This window comes from Nuphar pumila, chromosome 12 (assembly GCF_984573655.1).
Source record: "Nuphar pumila chromosome 12, dmNupPumi1.hap1.1, whole genome shotgun sequence".
NCBI classification, from domain to species: Eukaryota; Viridiplantae; Streptophyta; class Magnoliopsida; order Nymphaeales; family Nymphaeaceae; genus Nuphar; species Nuphar pumila.
In genome coordinates this window covers 22435889-22454229 of record NC_143260.1, presented here as the reverse complement: position 1 = coordinate 22454229, position 18341 = coordinate 22435889, and the positions used below count along the sequence as shown (strand labels likewise).

Genomic DNA, 18341 nt, shown 5'->3' with positions numbered 1-18341 from the left:
TGAAATCACTCAAAGAGTAACAATTCAAACATTACATTCAACAAAATTCAAACATTACATTCAACAAAATTCAAACAATAACAATGCAAATGGAATCACTCAAACAATAACAATTTAAACAATTACAATTAAACAATCAAATGAAAGTATATGATAGCTTTTAATATTCATTAACAGAAACAGAAGTTCAAGTTATTGGCTAGAATCTCTCTCATCACTGGCCCAATGAAATCACTCAATAGTGAATTAGTCAACCAATCAGCTTCATGTGCCAACGAACTAATCCTACAAATGATTGTGCTTCCCATCAAATGATTATGCTTCCCAACTTCATGTGCCAACGAACTAGTTCTAGTCCTCATCAAATCTTTCGATTCACATTTTTCTATATTTCAAGAGAACATCTTTTCTAAGTAAATCATTTTTTCCCTCCATCCAAATGCACCATTGGAATATATTAGGGGTGAGCATTAGGCATGCTCAGCTTCATAGCTTAGGTCATAGATATGACACTGGATGGGTGCAATTCTACCTCAATTGTGGGGCTGGGGCGTGTACATGAGTCAGGACCAAGGATGTGATACAGTGTCTAATTGTCCTGCTCCTAGGCCAGGTCAACCCAATTGTCAAGCTAGGCTAGAACTTTTTTCCTTACATGAAAGTGAGCGATAACAAGAGGAAACCCTTGTAAGGTTCGAACGGGAGACCACTTCGTTATGATAGTGTGACATAATTAGGGGTGACAAATGAGCTGAACAAGTCGAGCTTCAAGTGTTCAAGCTTGGCTCATTCATGTCACAAGTCAAACCAGGTTCGAACTTATAATGAGCTGTTAAACTAGCCAAGTTTGAGTTGGCTTGTTTATAGAAAAAATGCAATTTTTCAGAGTTTGAAGAAATAGTATTACAAAAAAATACATATAAAATATATCTAAATATATTTTTTACTATCTAACAAGTTTATACGAGTCAAGCTGAGCCAAGTACCTATTTTAGGACTTCGAATTAACTCTTTACAAGCCAGACATGAGCCAGTCTGCAAGAATCTCGCTTGTTTCCCAGCCCTAAACATAATCATCCAGCTGCATCATTGAACTGGTAAGCCAGTGATGAAAGGTAGTGATAGAAAAGTTGGTGAAAAGCCTGGTCATATTTTTGCATGTAATATAAACTTTTATTTCCAGACCACCTGCCATGCGAAGGAATGAAACTTGATAGTAAGAGGGGGAGGGTAATTGTATATGATGATTGCAAATCAGCCAATGATAGATACGGAGGATAATTTTTAAATAAACTTCAAAGATTTCATATCGATTATCTACTAATATTATATGAGCTTCATAAAGCACACTTTTTCATTCTAATTTGTAATAAACCTGATCACTTGTCCAAATACCTTGCCTCGAAACTTGCCAAAATTTCCACTGAGCAGACTATACAATTACCAACAAAAGCTGAACCTACACTTAGCATGCTCAATTGAATTTGGTTTCTACATGACAAACAGAATCATATTAGAACCCTAAATACAATTCACTCCCAAGATGCACAAGGGGGAAGATAGGGTTTCATCTTATTGTCCATTTTAAGGGCTACCGTCAATGTGGGCACTTGTCTGCACTATTGCCAGGGCCACCGAAGTAGATGTGATGCCCCATATTCCCACTATCAAAGCTTTTCAAGTCATAACAGCCACTGTTGGTTATTACTGGTATGGTGTCCTTAAGGGGCTTCTGGTCATTATCACCATTTATGTATAAGATATTGGAGATGTAGGCTGCCTTGCCATAATCCTCCCATGGCCAATGCCCGTTGCCCATTCGAGTGGTGGTGTGAAATCCCTGAAACTTTTGATCTGTGATCTCCCCACCAAACTGTACGGAGCTTCCCCAGTTTCTCAAGTTGGTAAACAATGAGCTAGGCCAATACCCAAGAGGTGTACCCTGGAAGTGCAACCACCAGTCATGTGTTTTGGGGTCCTGTCGATAAACATAAAGTGTAAGCCTTGTTGTAAATGAAAATTAAGCTAAACCATCTTTTTTTTTCTTCTTTTGATAGGCAGGTTGGGATTAGTCAGACCTCCACCAGTTATACAACCATACCATTGGAATTTGAACCTGAAATGTCCCAACATATGGTGACATGCACTAATTGCTCCTACCAGGCAAGTGGAGCCCCCATAGGTAATTAGGGTGTGTCCAATCCCGCTCGGATCTCAAACTCAAGGATCCGATCTTCTACAGATGCACAAGTTTTTGGCATAGGCTGACCCTAGGGCCTAAGCGCAGGTGTATGTGTGTGTTCTAAGATCAGCATTCGATTGCCTCAGATCTTACTGAGGGCCTGACGGCAAAATAGATCCTTGGATCTGAGATCTGAGGCAATCAAACACATCTTTAGAGTAGGTGAAAACCAGATTAGATCATAAATATGTTCATATGTGTTCCTCAATGAATCATATATATCCTATAAATTATGTAGATTATAAGCTAGGGGCACTGGGGCAGCTTGATTCGTCCTGAGATGAAGAGACATCTGGAGTTTTACATCAAGGGTATCAAAACCAGGCACGCTGAATGTTGCAGCTCTTGGCGGTCGAAAACATCTGCCTTTTCCCCATCATTAGAAAAAGAAAAAAGAATTTCATCGAACTCCAAGTAAATATCTTAAATTGAAAACCATGTTAACGTTGTTCCCTTTTGCATATTAACTCTTTCATTCACACTAGATTTTGTAGGTAGAAATGGATAGTTGTTAATTACCTTGAATATTAGAATATCGATTCCATATTGTTGCCCACCATATGCTGAAACAGGATGGATTTTCACACCAAGACCGACTTTGCGGTTTACTTGCACAAAACCTGGGCATTTCGAGTTGTAACACTGCCCGTTAGTCCCCTGCAATTCAGTTGCAATTAGTTGAAATGAGTTGTTTGGCAGCCAATAACCTCACACACAGACACAATTGAATGTGTATTTGGTTGATATTTAGCCTACCTCTATCCATAATCCATTTGACATAATCCAAAGGTTACATAGTTGTTTTCATGTGAAATATTTATGCTTAAAGTTCATCACCATGAAATTTTAGCTGCTGGGACGATGATCATAGGTGCGGCAAGTTAAGACCAGCACCTGCAGGTTTCTAACCATGGGTGCAGTTTCTCCCTGTAAGAGAGAGAGAGAGAGAGAGAGAGAGTACTTACTTTCCAGGAAGCAAATAGCCTTGTGCTGTAATCCCCGAACAACGTGTTATAGACCTGAAATTTTTTTTGCGACAATTAGAGGCAAGCCCAACTACATAAACAAATCTGTTCTACATAATATCCTAGTGATGCTTTCTAAGGTCACCCGTCTTTGGAAGGTTTTGCTTTGTAGTAGATTTTCCAATAGTTGGTACAGCATCAGTAACCAAAATGTCAATTACATCACATGGATAGAGCTTCCCTTATGGGGATACAGTTATTTTTATTAAGTTGTCAATAATATGACATAATAAGTGGTTCAAAATGGAGTAGCCATGTGACAAAGCTAATAATATTCTCTATAATTCTATAAGAGGTTTTAATTCAATCTATCAATTATAATTTCAATAGCAAGAAAACAAGAAGCTATAGTAGAGTTCATTGGAATGTACTATCCATCCAGCAGAAATATATTCAGTTGAGCCACCAATGACAGATATACTGCTGCTGCTAAATTCGCCATCACGCGTAAGAGGATTCCAAACGTTTAATCTTCCGGCTGCCCCAAAAAATCCGTAATCTGGAGGGTAATTGCTCTTCAACAAGGCAAACTGTTTCACAAATAAACATTAGAAAGTGATCAGTGTGGTGTCAAATGTATTTGTAATCTAGTAAGCTTAATTTTAGTTGGACAGAATGGATTATTAGGATGGTAGGATAAAAGCAATTCCAAGAGTGCTCGGTTGGACATTTCGGATAGGGTTGAACCGTGAGTGACCCAGTTTGACACAAGACACTCTTAATGAAGGGAAAGTGAATGTGAAGGGTTAACATTCAATATTTCATGTGAAGGGTTCACATACATGAATGTTATGCCATGCATAACCCCCACTCTCCTCCCACTATAAATATAGAGGCATGGTTGCTTGATTAATACAACCAAGGTGCTCTCTCTTATTTGGGTTCAAGGGTCTTGTTCACCTTCAACTTGGTGGCTTGGGCTCATCGTGGGCATTGATAGGTTGAGGAGAACGCCGAGCACCTGCATCAATGCTCCGTTCATCCAAATCAACTATGATGGCTTCCGGTATGTTTTGTCTTTCATTCCAGTTTATGCCAACATGCTCAACATATCTTACAAACCTCAATATTTACATTAGCCAAGCAATTCCAAGAACTGGCGATCTTAAGCTCATACAATGCTTGACCATCATCAAAACCTAAGTTTATAGAGACCTTCAGAGCACTATCTACTCACTGATTGGTGTGTCATGCTATACAGCAATGAATCTCCAACCTGTTTACAGAATCTAAGGTCGTTCATGCTACTAATGTGTTCATGAGATTTACCTCGTGTTTATAATTGCCTGAGAGACCAGCAGCATCCGCACCAAAAGAATTTGTGCTCGCTGTTATATGTGAAACGGAATCCTTGTTGTAGGTCGCATTATTCCTAACAACGGGGACAGTCCATTCTGGACACTCCTCACTTTTGCCAAGTTGCTGATGGACTTCTGTTGGCGAGGCAGTAGCATTCATAATTCCATTTGGGTATGAACTTGGTTGCAGCTGTAGTCAGCGAAAAATATGAAAAAAAAAAAGCTTGTCATGAATTATTGTATGTGTGTACAGGCACTTGCCTCTATCTCACAAATCAGGTGCAATCAAATTACAAACTTTGAGTGTGTTGCTGCAGCTGACCCCTCCATCTCTGAGATACAGCCTGTCAACTGTGAGGCTCAACCAATGATGGAGGGTGGATCGGGTGGAGGATTGCACCTGATCTGCCTTCAAAATAGAGGCACTAACCAGATCGTAACATAGGTTTAGATTAAAATTTTAAAATATAGGATCTTGTGAAAAGCGTTGAGGCATAGCGAGGCACTCCACCAAGGCGTAAAGCCTAAGCCTCAAAAAAAAATTGAAAACTTTTAAAAATTATAAAAAAATATCTAAAAATACAAATAAATAAAGAAATGCTTTACTGATAAAATAACAACCAATAAGAAATAGAAAATCTCAAATAAGTACTAAAAAATATGAGATTAACATATAAAAGTAACTAAAAACTGATTATATAATTGGAAAATATATGAGATTAACCAAAAAAAGTTAAAATATACTAAGAAACTTATTACATAACTAAAATAACTGGAAAAGATAAGAAATTAACCTACAAAAGTTAAAATATATGAGATTATTCTAAAAAATATGAGATTAACATATAAAAGTAACTAAAAAAATGATTACATAACTGAAAAATATATGAGATTAACCAACAAAATTTAAAATATATGAGATTATTCTAAACAATATGAGATTAACATATAAAAGTAACTTAAAAATTGATTACATAACTGAAAAGTATATGAGATTAACCAACAAAAGTTAAAATATACTAAGAAACTGATTACATAACTGAAAAAAAACTGGAAAATATATGAGATTAACCTACAAAAGTTAAAATATATGAGATTATTCTAAAAAATATGAGATTAACATATAAAAGTAACTAAAAACTGATTACATAACTGAAAAATATATGAGATTAACCAACAAAAGTTAAAATATACTAAGAAACTGATTACATAACTGAAATAACTGAAAAATATATGAGATTAACCTACAAAAGTTAAAAGATGTGAGATTATTCTAAAAAATATGAGATTAACATATAAAAGTAACTAAAAAATTGATTACATAACTGAAAAATATATGAAATTGACCAACAAAAGTTAAAATATATTAAGAAACTAATTACATGACTGAAATAACTGAAAAATATATGAGATTAACCAACAAAAGTTAAAATATAGTAATATACTAAGAAACTTATTACATAACTGAAATAACTGAAAAATATATGAGATTAACCAACAAAAATCTTTTTGATTATGTGTCAAGTCTTGTTGTAAAAAATAATAATATTTTTGCACCTCAAGCTTGTGCCTTGAGGCACAGAGGGCCGCGCCTCAAGGCGAGGCACGCCTTTTGTGCCTCAAGGCACGGTTTTTATAACACTGAATAGGATACTAGCTGATTTTTTAGTTTACTAAGCAAAACTAATTTATGTTGCTTTAATATATAAAAATGTTTTCTATTAAAACTATTAAAAATATTAAAATAATGTCTTTACATTTTGTCATGTTAAAGCATGCTCGACTGATGTCACCAAAAGACTCTAGTACCGCATGTCCTTGTGATATGCCTGCGTGTGTGTGTGTGAGAGAGAGAGAGAGAGGGGGGGGGGGGGGGGGGGAGTACTTTAACCACATGATCTTTAAGTTGAGGATGTTGTAAAGTAGGTTGGCTGTAAATGCGAATACAATCGATCACATCTCCATCTCCTGTCTGCAAAACAGAGTAATATTGAACACTAATAATCAAATGATTCCTTCAGTATCTTTTTTTAGGAAAAAAAAAGACGGAAGCCAACTCAAGTGAAACAAGGTTATAACCGTAATCACAAATCTCATTCTAGAGAAAATCTACGCGAAGGGAAATCTCGTGAGATTCTAAGGTTTTTGGTTTTTCTTTAAAAAAAACTTGGGAAAATACCAGAACATTTAGAATATATATTAGGTGGCATTTAAACTTGGTATTTTCAAAAGAGGTGATATTTTGAAAATCTCATATCTCTTAAGCAATATTTCGACCTTTGAGAATGTCATGATACAATCACCATATTTTCAAAATATTGGCAATATCTGGTGAATATGGTTACAACAATGTTAGGGTAGGAAGGTTAAGAATTGATAATATGATGATGGTGACGATGATGGAGATGTGGAGGATAACTTACATGAATGGTCTTGACTGGAGTGCTGCTAGGCATCTCGGAAGGTCTATGCAATTCAAGAAGACCTCTCATTGTTTCCCTGCCATATGCTTCATGGCATAAAACTAATGAAATCAGCAAAACAATGGCCATGTTCATGTTTGAAGCCACTGTGCTTATCTTACAGGATTTCAATTTATAAGCCACATGATGTCCAATTTATATTGCTTAATATTTGCTATTGTAGTCCAAACCATTTATAGAAAGAAGCTAAATTGGTCTGTGTATCTTCCTGTTTGACTATAATTGGAAATGCAAGGATTACCAATGGCTAAAAACAAACATGGTCTAAATTTTTTTCTTAGATGTGTGGCTGGGTCTTCCTCCTCTGCCTCTGCCTCTGCCTCCGCCTCCGCTCCTCTTCTTCTTTTTATTAGATGGGTCGCAAAAAAACTTGTTGGTTCATCCATTAATTTCTCATAAAAGCCACTTTTACTGCACCTCTCATTGCCTTAGCCAATTTTCTTTTTCTTTTTTGTGGACTACTCATCAGGCTCAAGTGCTATTGTTGGAATCAAAGCGACATATGGAATATGTCAGTCAGTAATCTCTGTCTCGCTGTTGGTCAAAGCCTCCCAACTAAAGACTTCAATAGAGTCCGGATCGGGTGCAATATGATTGCACAAAAATTTGTGCATTAATCACCCCCATGATCCTCCATCAGGTCTTGGGTCCCACACATGACAGGCCCTATCCCCAAGATGGAGGGTGATCAGGTGCTTAATGCACAAACATTTGTGCAATCATATTGCACCTGATCCCAACTTGTTTATTTTAAAAAGAAGAAAAATTTAAATAAATATTACCAAAATTTTGAAAATATCTATATCTCAAAGGATAATATAAGGTTGGAAGTAGGGGTGGCAAAACCTGACACGACCCGCCAACCCGCCTCTTAGGCGGGTTCGGGTTGGGCTTAAGCCAACCCGTTTAATAAATGGGTTGACCCGCATAACCCGTTTATTAAATAGGTCGGGTTCGGGTTGGGGGTATGCCAACCCTGCTGACCCGTTTAATAAACGGGTTAGGCGGGTGGGTCAACTCGTCTGCCAACCCGCCAACCCGTCAACCCGCCCCGTCAACCCATAAACCCGACCCGTGAACCTGAGAACCCGTTTACCCGACCCAACCCATTTATTAAATGGGTTGGTGGATCGTGTCGGGTTACCCATTTATTAAACGGGTCGGGTTCGTGTTTGCCACAGCCGACCTGTTTAATAAACGGGTCGGGTTCTAGTTGAGGTATGCTGACCCGCCAACCCGTCGGGTCGACCCGCCAACCCGACACGATTGCCACCCCTAGTTGGAAGGTGTAAATCTCAGTATTTTTGTGCAATTTTTATTATTTATATTTATTGCAGCATTATATATTTTTTAAGAAAATTTTCACTAGGAGCCAATCTTTTGCCACTAATTCCAAATATGAGCCTCACGTTTTTTAATTCCAAATATAGGCCAAACTTTCCATGAAAACTGCCAAGCAAGGGCCTGCATTTAATATTATTCTTTAACTGAGGTTATATCACACGCCAAATTCTAACAGTGAGAGTTCAAACTTAGAAAGAGAGATAGGGGTTGTTGCATCGATTGTAAGGTTATACCGGGAGAAAGTGTAGCTACACAACATAGAGTCTTAATTTTAGATCTTAGAATTAGACAATGCCGCAAAAGGGATAGACATAGGATAAATCCTAGAATTAAGTGGTGGTCACTGAAAGGAGCTAAACAAGGAATGTTTGTAGAGCAGGTAGTTAAGGAAGCTAATTGGTGTCTCGAGGAGGATTCAGAATCAATGTGGAATAAGATAGCGGGTGGCATGAGAAAAGTGGCTAAGGAGGTATTGGGTGAGTCTAAAGGCGGTGCACCACTAGGTAAGGATACATCATGGTGGAACGAGGATGTCAAATTAGCTATTAAGGTTAAAAGAGAGTGTTATAGAAATCTAAGTAAGAGTCGTGATAATGAGAATTTGGAGAAGTATATGATAGCAAAGAAGGAAGCTAAAAAAGTTGTTCTAAACGCGAGGGCTAAGGTATATAAAGAGGTTTATGACAAGTTGGATACCAAAGAAGGCGAGAAGGATATTTATAGGCTTGCAAAGGTGAGAGATAGGAAATCGAAGGATTTGGGTATGGTTAGATGTATCAAAGATGAAACGCAAAGGGTTTTAGTCAAAGATGAGGAGATTAAGGAGAGATGGAAAGATTATTTTGATAAGCTATTTAATGATAGTCATGCTCAAGATCTTGGAGACTTCTCCATTCCTTTTCATGAGATAAATCGTGACTTCATGCGCAAGATTCAAAAGAATGAAATTGCAGAGGCTTTGAAGAAAATGAAATCAAGAAGGGCAGTTGGCCCAGATGGTATACCTATCGAGGCTTGGAAATGCTTGGGAGAGAAAGGTTTAGAATGGTTGACAAATCTTTTTAACTTGATTTGGCGAACAAATAAGATGCCTAATAAGTGGAGGAAGAGTACTTTGGTGCCTTTATATAAGAATAAGGGTGATATACAAGATTGCACAAACTATCGTGGTATAAAACTCATGAGTCATACTATGAAACTTTGGGAGAGGGTGATTGAGTCTAGGTTGAGGAAGGTTGTCACGATATCGGAGAATCAATTTGGTTTTATGCCTGGTAGATCAACTATGGAAGCTATACATCTTCTTAGACAACTTATTGAAAGATATAGAGAGAGAAATAAAGATTTGCATATGGTTTTTATTGATTTAGAGAAGGCATACGATAGAGTACCTAGGGACGTTCTCTGGTGGACAATGATGAAGAAAGGTGTTTCTCTCAAGTACATTAGTATAATTAAAGATATGTATGAAGGAGTAGTAACCAATGTCCGCACTTGTGGAGGGGTGACAACCAATTTTCCGATAACGGTTGGGTTACATCAAGGATCTGCTTTAAGCCCTTTCCTATTTGCGATAGTGATGGATGAGCTTACGAGATCAATTCAAGAAAATGTAACATGGTGTATGTTGTTTGCTGATGATATTGTTTTGATTGATGAGTCTAGAGCTGGGGTTAATGCTAAGTTAGAATTATGGAGACAGACATTGGAAGCTAGAGGTTTTAAGTTGAGTAAGAGTAAGACTGAATATATGGAATGTCGGTTTAGTAAGCAACGAAGTAGGGATGGGAGTGTAGTGAAGCTTGATGAGCAAGAAATACCGGTGAATGATTATTTCAAATATTTGGGATCCATCATTCAAAAGTATGGAGAAATTGATGGAGATGTAAATCATAGGATAAAGGTTGGGTGGATGAAATGAAAAAGTGCAACTGGAGTGCTGTGCGATCGTAGAATGCCATTGCGGTTGAAGGGAAAGTTTTATAGGACGACTATTAGACCCGCTTTACTATATGGTACAGAATGTTGGGCTGCCAAGAGACATCATATTCAAAAAATGAGTGTAGCTGAGATGCGGATGCTTAGATGGATGTGTGGAAATACAATAAGAGATAAGATTCGGAACGAGGAGATACGTAAGAAGGTAGGTGTTGCACCCATTGAAAATAAGATGCGAGAGAATCGTTTACGGTGGTTTGGACATATTCGGCGAAGGCCTAATGATGCTCCAGTTAGAAGGTTGGAGAAATGGGAAAATAGATTAGTTAAAAGAGGTCGGGGTAGGCCTAGGAAGACTTGGATGGAGATGATCGGAAAGGATATGAATGCTTTGAACCTCACCGAGGACATGGCATTGGATAGAAATGATTGGAGGAAAAGGATTCATGTGGAAGACCCAAAATGATTTTCTTTTTTGGTTCATATCGCTGACCCCAATTGTTTTGGGATGAAGGCGTAGTTGTTGTTGTTGTTGTTGTTGTTGTAGAGTTCAAACTGTTGACTTTTCGGTTTTATGACGATAAATGAGTACTTTTTAATTTTCAATGGAAAATGCACGAAACAAAAAAGAATCACAATTTCCAAGATAATAGATGTTGACCTCAGGTCCCTGTTTGACTATTTTTAAAAAAATGGCCATATTTAGAATTTCAAAAAAGTGTGACCAATATTTGAATTTAGCGGCAAAAGATTGTCCCTAAATGAAAATTTTCTTGTTTTTCATTTTAATATAGTGCCTATATTTTCTCAAGATTTTCACAGGACAAACCAAAATTTTTAAACTTTCTTAATATTTCGTTTGCCAAGATTTTTTTTCAGATACGAGAAATGTGAGATTGGCCAAGGAAAAACTCCTCTGCTTTTCAAAGCCAAGACCTCTCAGTGATGATAGTGTATTAGTGTTCATGACTAATCAATTTTAAAAAGACCATTTTACCCTTATCAACACTTTATCTCAAAAGTAATTTACAAAAAAAGAAGTGTAATTTACAAAAAAGAAGTGTAACTTGATAGATGTTCACAAAAAATGCCACCTACTACTTGGCTATCACATTTAGCCGCTTGCTCTGACGACTCGTGTTCTAAAGACAACTGTGCTTGAAATCAGTGTATTGACCTTTAGTTAGAAAAAAACTTACTAAAATACTTTCCTTATTGATTTTTTTTAACAAAAAATCATAAGATTAATTTTAATTAAAAAAAAATGTTATTCTATACATCATGCGGTTATTTTAATTGCATTCACACAAACTAGGTAGTTAAACAAAATAAAATATTCATGGAATGGCAAAATTAATTAATTAATATATATATATATATATGGGGAAAATAAAATTTTAGAAAATGATATGAGTTTAAGGTCTTGTCCAAAATTGAAACTTCCAAATAAAATAATTTAAAACTTCAAAACATGAGTTTAATTTAAACGTTGATCCCTTCCTATTCTCAACGCATTTAAAGCTTTTAAGTTTCAAGATAAATTTTAGAAAATTATTTTCTATTATCAACACTTTCTGAAGCTGCCTTGTTGAGAAACCCCTTTTATGTTTTTGGTGGATGTGAGGAAGTTTTATTAATATTAAATGAGAGACAGATCTAATTAAAAGATGGTTTAATGAGAATTTATTCACTTGAAACTAATGTTGTTTAATGCATTTTAAATAATTTAAAGCAAATAAGGATGGTTTGTGGGATAGAAGCGGGGCTGAATGGATGGTTTGTGGTATAGATGTTTTGGGGAAGGGAATTTTTCACTTGAATCATATTATGAGGCATCAATCGTACATGGTGTTGTGCATTTTCTGTGGAGTTATCTTTGATTGGGATCCCTCACCTGATGCAATTGTATTTGGCTGGTTTCCTCTCTTTGGAGGGCCCTATTTGTTGTAACAGAATAGAGGAGACTGCTGAGCACCTCTTTCAGATCTTGTTCATTCTTCCACACCAGCTTCTGTAACTGGCATGGTAGGATCAGCACTGGTCCATCCATAAGGACATCAGTCTGAGACCTTTTGGCATGGCCCGCTAGGCCATGAGCTTGAGAAAAAAAAAGAAAACCAGTGTGTAATTTGTGGCTAGTGCAACTCAGAATTCTGTACAATAGTTTCTGCAGAGCAGCATCGCACACCTGATTGTCCAAAGAAGAGATGGTGCAACTTGATCCGTTTTTCTTGAATAGCAGATTTTGGCCGACATCCGGTGATCAGGGACCGGCATTTGTTGGAAGCATGATGATAAAAACTTGGGAATGGAATCTTGTTTTTTCTTTCTTGGTGCTTTTATCAATAAATACCTTTTCTTTTATAGGAAAAAAAAAATCCGTTAATAACCAAGTTTTCCATTTTAATTTTTCTCTGTAGCTAGATGAATGTTTGGCTTCCCGTAGAACTTGCTAACAGCTAGTCTCATTGTGCTGCAGCTTTCTGAACCAACTTTGAAGACATTGATCTCTCAGATGGTGATTTCGTAGAATATGATGAGAAGGGACAATGACCCGTTGGGATTTCCAATCTTGAGGAGAGATTTGTCGTCGTCAAGTAGTTTTCAGAGAAAAGGGAAGGGATGTTGAACTTATAATTGTCTAATGGTGTAATCTTCTTTATCAACCTAAAAATACTTTATGTTGCTCTCTCCTCTCCCTCTCTCTCTCTCTCTCTCTCTCAAAATAAGCATAAGATTTCTTTCCCATAATCATCCCTACCTTATGGATGATGCCAAAAAAACATCCCCACCCTATTTGATTTTTCAAAATCACCCTTACATTTCAAAATGTGAGGACGAATGCACTTTTATGTCATGTGGCGTTTAGGATGGTCTTCTTGCCATCGTTGGCAACGGGAGGGATGATTGTCGAAAATGGTACAAGGGAAAGATGATTTTGGGTTTGCCTTATGAGGGATGATTATGGAAAAATTAAACTCTAAACATAAGTATCATGTGACTGGCCCACCATGCCAAATTTTTCTCTATGACGAAAACATCAGAACCCATTTCATATATTTCATATCTTCGTTGCTTAGAATGTACATTTGGAAATCAAAACAATCAGACCATGGCTTGTGTCTGATGTTCAGTATATGAATTAAAGCATTTTAACAAGGGAAAGCATCTTGGAATGATTATCCCATTCTTGACCATTTAACTACACTATAACAATTAAATAGAAAATAATTAACAAGTAATAGAAGGCAAAATGGGAATCAACTTTCTGGAACCATTGTCTTCATGTCAGCTTCATTGATCCACTCTGAAAATAAACTTAATTTACTGGGTAAGGCTCTGTTGCAACATCTGTCAAGCAGCTCAGAGCTCTATTGCTGCCAATATTTATTATTTTTGGCACTATATGATCTGCTCTGCCCAATTGTTGTAATAACATAAGCTTGCATAAACAGAGGTGGCCATACCAAAATATTAGTCTTCTGAAGTGTCCGGATACATTCTAAGCCTTCATAATATGATGCAGAACTATCTAACCACTTATTAGTCAAAAGAGAGAAACGACCTAGAGCCACGCACATAACAGGGCCTTCATTGTTAGAAGGTTCATCCATAGCTGAAAAAGCATTGGATGAAGTAGCTATTGGGGTCCCATTTGAATGGTCAGTGTGCATACAACAGGTTGACAACTATACCCAAGGATCCAATAAGCATTCCCATCACTAGATGACTCTTCTGCATTGGAAAGTAAACACAGCTAGAGAAGAAGGTGGAGAGAAAAAAAAAACAGAATTAGTTTATGCCAACCTATGTGTGCTCTCATATACACTGTTGAAGCAGTTCCTACCATTTTCTGTTCTTAAAGCTATTCAAGATACAAGGAATGAGAATGGACACCAGTAGGAAAGTTATAACTAGTAAAATTATAGGAAAATGATTATAGGATACGACAAAAACAATGCATTTTAAAAAATACCTCACAATTTATCAAATTTGTCGAATGGGCAATATCAGGGGTTATCAACTTTTTATTGCCGGTTTTACTCATTGCAGGTGCGAATTTCTAATTTTTGCATGTCATAATGGTAGAATAATACACTCATGAAATTGGTCAACAAAATCACATGAAAGGTTGCTAAATTACAAACAATTTATGAAACTCATGATGAGTGAAAATCATAAAATTTGTGAAAGTCGGCTAATTATGAAATTGATGACGAGTATTGCATTAAGTTTTATGAAATTATGAAAAATTGCAAAAGGTCGATATTGTGCAATTTCATAATCGAATCACACTTATTGCAAAATTACTTTTTCTTGCAAAATTTTATCACATATAAATGACACTTCGTTTCTCAATCATTTTTTTCGTTCAGATGCCCTATTTTTGCAACTCCTAGCGTTCTTATGGTCCCCAACCAGTGGTCCCCAATCTTTCGGTGACATTTAGACAACATTCAAACGAATATTCTGGTTGGTGGCGACTTTGTGAAAATCCCTCACTTACAGCGATTCACCAGCAGTGGAAATCCTCGAATTTTAGCCTTTCTTCAGCAAGTTTTTTGGCAAATCTCTTGTGAATATTCTGGTAAAACCATCGGCATCTATCAACCCATTTCTTTTTTGGTAAAGTTATGAATGGCTAGGTTTTCAGTGAAATAGTTTTTTACTATTGTTTTTCAAGTAAAAATATATTTTTTTACTATTGGCATTTTTTATTACGAGATGGCACCAAAGTTGGTTGCATGTATATTATCTTGTCGTTATCAATAAGGCCAACCAGATTTTTTTTTTTTGGTTTTTGCATGTATAAGTGTTATCGTTTTTTGCATGTATATTATCCACTTTAATGTTGTTATCATAGAAAAAAAGCTTTTTATTATAAGATGACACCAAAGAAGAGAAAAAACATACAAGTTACATTTGTCAGAACAACGAAGAAAAATAACACTAAGCATAATGAGCATGAAGGACCTGTAGTATTTGATGGTTATGTGGTATTTCATAAGACAACTCTTAACACGTACAATAGGCTTGCCACTTTGATAGAAAGAGATCCTACTCCAATACCAAAAAATTATATGTCAGATCATCTCCACCAAAACTACAGCCTCAACAATCTGCTGCATAAAAAACTACGTTCATCCAACCAATTGTATGCAGTTTCAATTGCTCAGTTGCTAAAAATTTTAGACTGGCCAACAAGTGGTGCTAAATCTAAAAAAAAAAGTTAATATTGTGGGCAAATATTTGTCTCCCATGCCTGAAGCATCGAAGGAGGGATAGGGGGACTCATTGGTGAAGCAGTTTAAGTCATTGGCTCACGGTGAGGTTGTTGTCAACCTTGATTCTCGGCTTGTATAAGATGGAGACATTGTCACTTTTAGTGGTAGTGGCGAGATAGAGATGAAAGTAGTTCTTCATGATGTCTTCAACTTAAAGGAGAGTAGTTGCTCAGATGTGGAAGACAGTAAGAATAGGGTTGAGGCAATTATAGAGGGTCCTAAGGAAGAAGATGTGATTATGGGTCTGGAGGTAGAGCAAAGTGAGAGCCTGGAGGTAAAAGAGAGCAACACTATACTATATAGTACAAACACTACAAGAAAAATGCTACTTAGCGACGGAAATTTGCGACGGATTTTTTCTGTCGCCAATTAGCGATGGATTAGCGAGCTAAAACTATTTGTCGCTAACGTTTGAAATATTTGCAAAATTAGCGACGGAAATATCTCCGTCGCTAAAGTCGTCGCTAATTAGCGAGGGATTAGCGACAACATTTTTTCGTCGCCAAAACACTACAAAAAATGCTAATTAGCGACGGAATTAGCGAGAGAATTTTTTCGTCCCTAATCCGTCGCTAATTAGCGACGGATTAGGGACGGAAAAATTCCCACGCTAATTCCATCGCTAATTTTCGTCCCACCTGAGGCTCGAAATTTTCCCTCTTTGTTCCCCCCCCCCTGTTCAATTTAAACCATCCCCGAAGCTCCGTTGACGACACACACACAAAGAGTCGATCCCCACGAGAAGTCGCAGATTGAGCCGTCGTGGCTTCGTCGGAGCCGAGACGTCAAGGGGGCGACGAAGAGGAGGCATTGGAAAGCCACTGCAACCTGCCGGAGTCGAAGAGAGTGGCGACGAAGAGGTGGCTGTTGTTGAGGAGCCGCTGGAGCCTGCCAGAGTCGCGAAGATCCGCGCGAAGTCGCGAAGAGCCTGCCGAAGTTGCGAAGATGTCGTACTCATTGCTCCTCCCCCTGCAGCTCGCGAAGATTCGCGCAGAGTCTCAGCTGAAGCTGAGTGCCCCCGCCGTGAAGCTCTTCGGCTGGTTCTCGTGGTAGACCTGGAACTTGAAGAGAGGAGCTCCCCCCAGAACGCGCCAGTGCCGTGAAGCTCTTTGGCTGGTTTTCATGGCAGACCTGGAACTTGAAGAAAAGCTTCCCCCGGATCCGCGCGGAGTCGCAGCCTGCCGAAACGCGCCAGTTCTGTGAAAAAAAAATTGCTCCTTGCCGGAGAACGCGCCGGCAGCGAGCAAATTTTTTTTTAAAAATTTAACGACGGATATTATCCATCGCTAATTTAAAATAGCGAAGGACTTGCGATGGATCATATCCGTCGCAAATTAGCGACGGACTTAGCGGCGGATAAGTTCTGGCATGGATTAGCGTCGAAAAATTCGCGATGAAAGTTTTTAGTCGCTAATCCGATGCTAATCCGTCGCTAAACAGTTTAGTGACGGATTAGCGACGAATTTAGGTCATCGCTAATCCACAGGTTTCTTGTAGTGAAAAGAGGTCCTTCCTCCCCCTCATTTGAAGAAGATTCATGCTTTGAATATCATTTAATGCCTAACTATAGTTACATTAGCTTGAAAAAAAGTCACTCAATAAACATACAATAAATATTATAGAAAAAATAAATAAAGTATAAACATATATAATGGTGTACCTTTGTGAAATTTAATGGTTCGCCTGATCCTAAGTATTGTATATACAAAAGAACATATATTTCACAATCATACATGTAACATTCATATACCAAGTGAACAAACATATACAAAATGAGTTAACAAACTTGTATAAAAGTAATTAGCCATTTGATTGCTTAGGATTGTCTTGCACAATAGTGAGTGATCATTCTGTATAAATATCATAACCAATTCATCCATGAAAAAAGTAAACTTGCAATACAACATTCTAGCAAATAATTAGTACTTAAACAAAAGAAGCACAATAATGGATATGTAATAACATTACATACCATCTCTATGACGTTAATATGTAGTCTCCATTGAATTGTACAACATTAACTCTTTCGCTTCTATATTCATCTCTCAAAGAACCTAGTGATAATTGCTCCAGTTGATAGGAACCAAGATCTTCAACATAAATCGTTTTTAAAGTAGTTGTACATTTTGAGTTTTATATTATACAAATGTATACCTTATCACATTCATAGAACAAATATGATAAATAGTGAAGCTCCAAGCATGCGTGTGTCTAGTTTATATTAGAATAAATAAAAGAAGAAAATCATTGCTTTATAGACTAACGAAAAAGTATGAGGTTTTGTAAATGATTTTCAGCAGATCACGCTCTTCTGATATTTTTTTTGTGAAAGCTACTAACTCTAAGTACGAATCTTTCTAGGTGTTGCATCAAATAGGTAAGTACACTCATATTATTTTTAAAAGAATCTACATATAATCAGAACAAACAAACACATTTAAAAAAAACTTTTGATAACATGCAAAATTGTTCATTTGATGAATTTGATAAATTGTGAAGCATTTTTAAAAAATACATCTTTTTTGCTATACAGTACAATAATTTTCTGTAAAAATATTCTCCCCTTAATTTGATATTATGGGTAAAACGTTTCGTATGAGAGAGAAAGAGAGGTTCACAACCAACACAAATCATGTCACTATAATATGAAGAAACTTTATGCAATGCTCACAAGGACTTGCTAGATGATCAATGCTGATCTACTCTCCAGTAGTCAGAGGTACTAA

The 18341-nt window shown here is 37.0% G+C and overlaps 1 protein-coding gene across 1 annotated transcript; it reads right to left on the bottom strand.

The window, feature by feature from the left end:
* Positions 1 to 1597: 1597 nt before the first annotated feature.
* Positions 1598 to 7057, bottom strand: LOC149820288 (protein neprosin-like). The gene is made up of 8 exons (XM_089981779.1): positions 6989 to 7057; positions 6451 to 6537; positions 4554 to 4755; positions 4330 to 4406; positions 3639 to 3797; positions 3208 to 3261; positions 2762 to 2899; positions 1598 to 1978 (listed from the first exon to the last, which is right to left on the bottom strand). Exons 1-8 carry the CDS (start codon positions 7055 to 7057, stop codon positions 1598 to 1600), a joined length of 1167 nt encoding a protein of 388 aa, XP_089837905.1.
* Positions 7058 to 18341: the final 11284 nt, after the last annotated feature.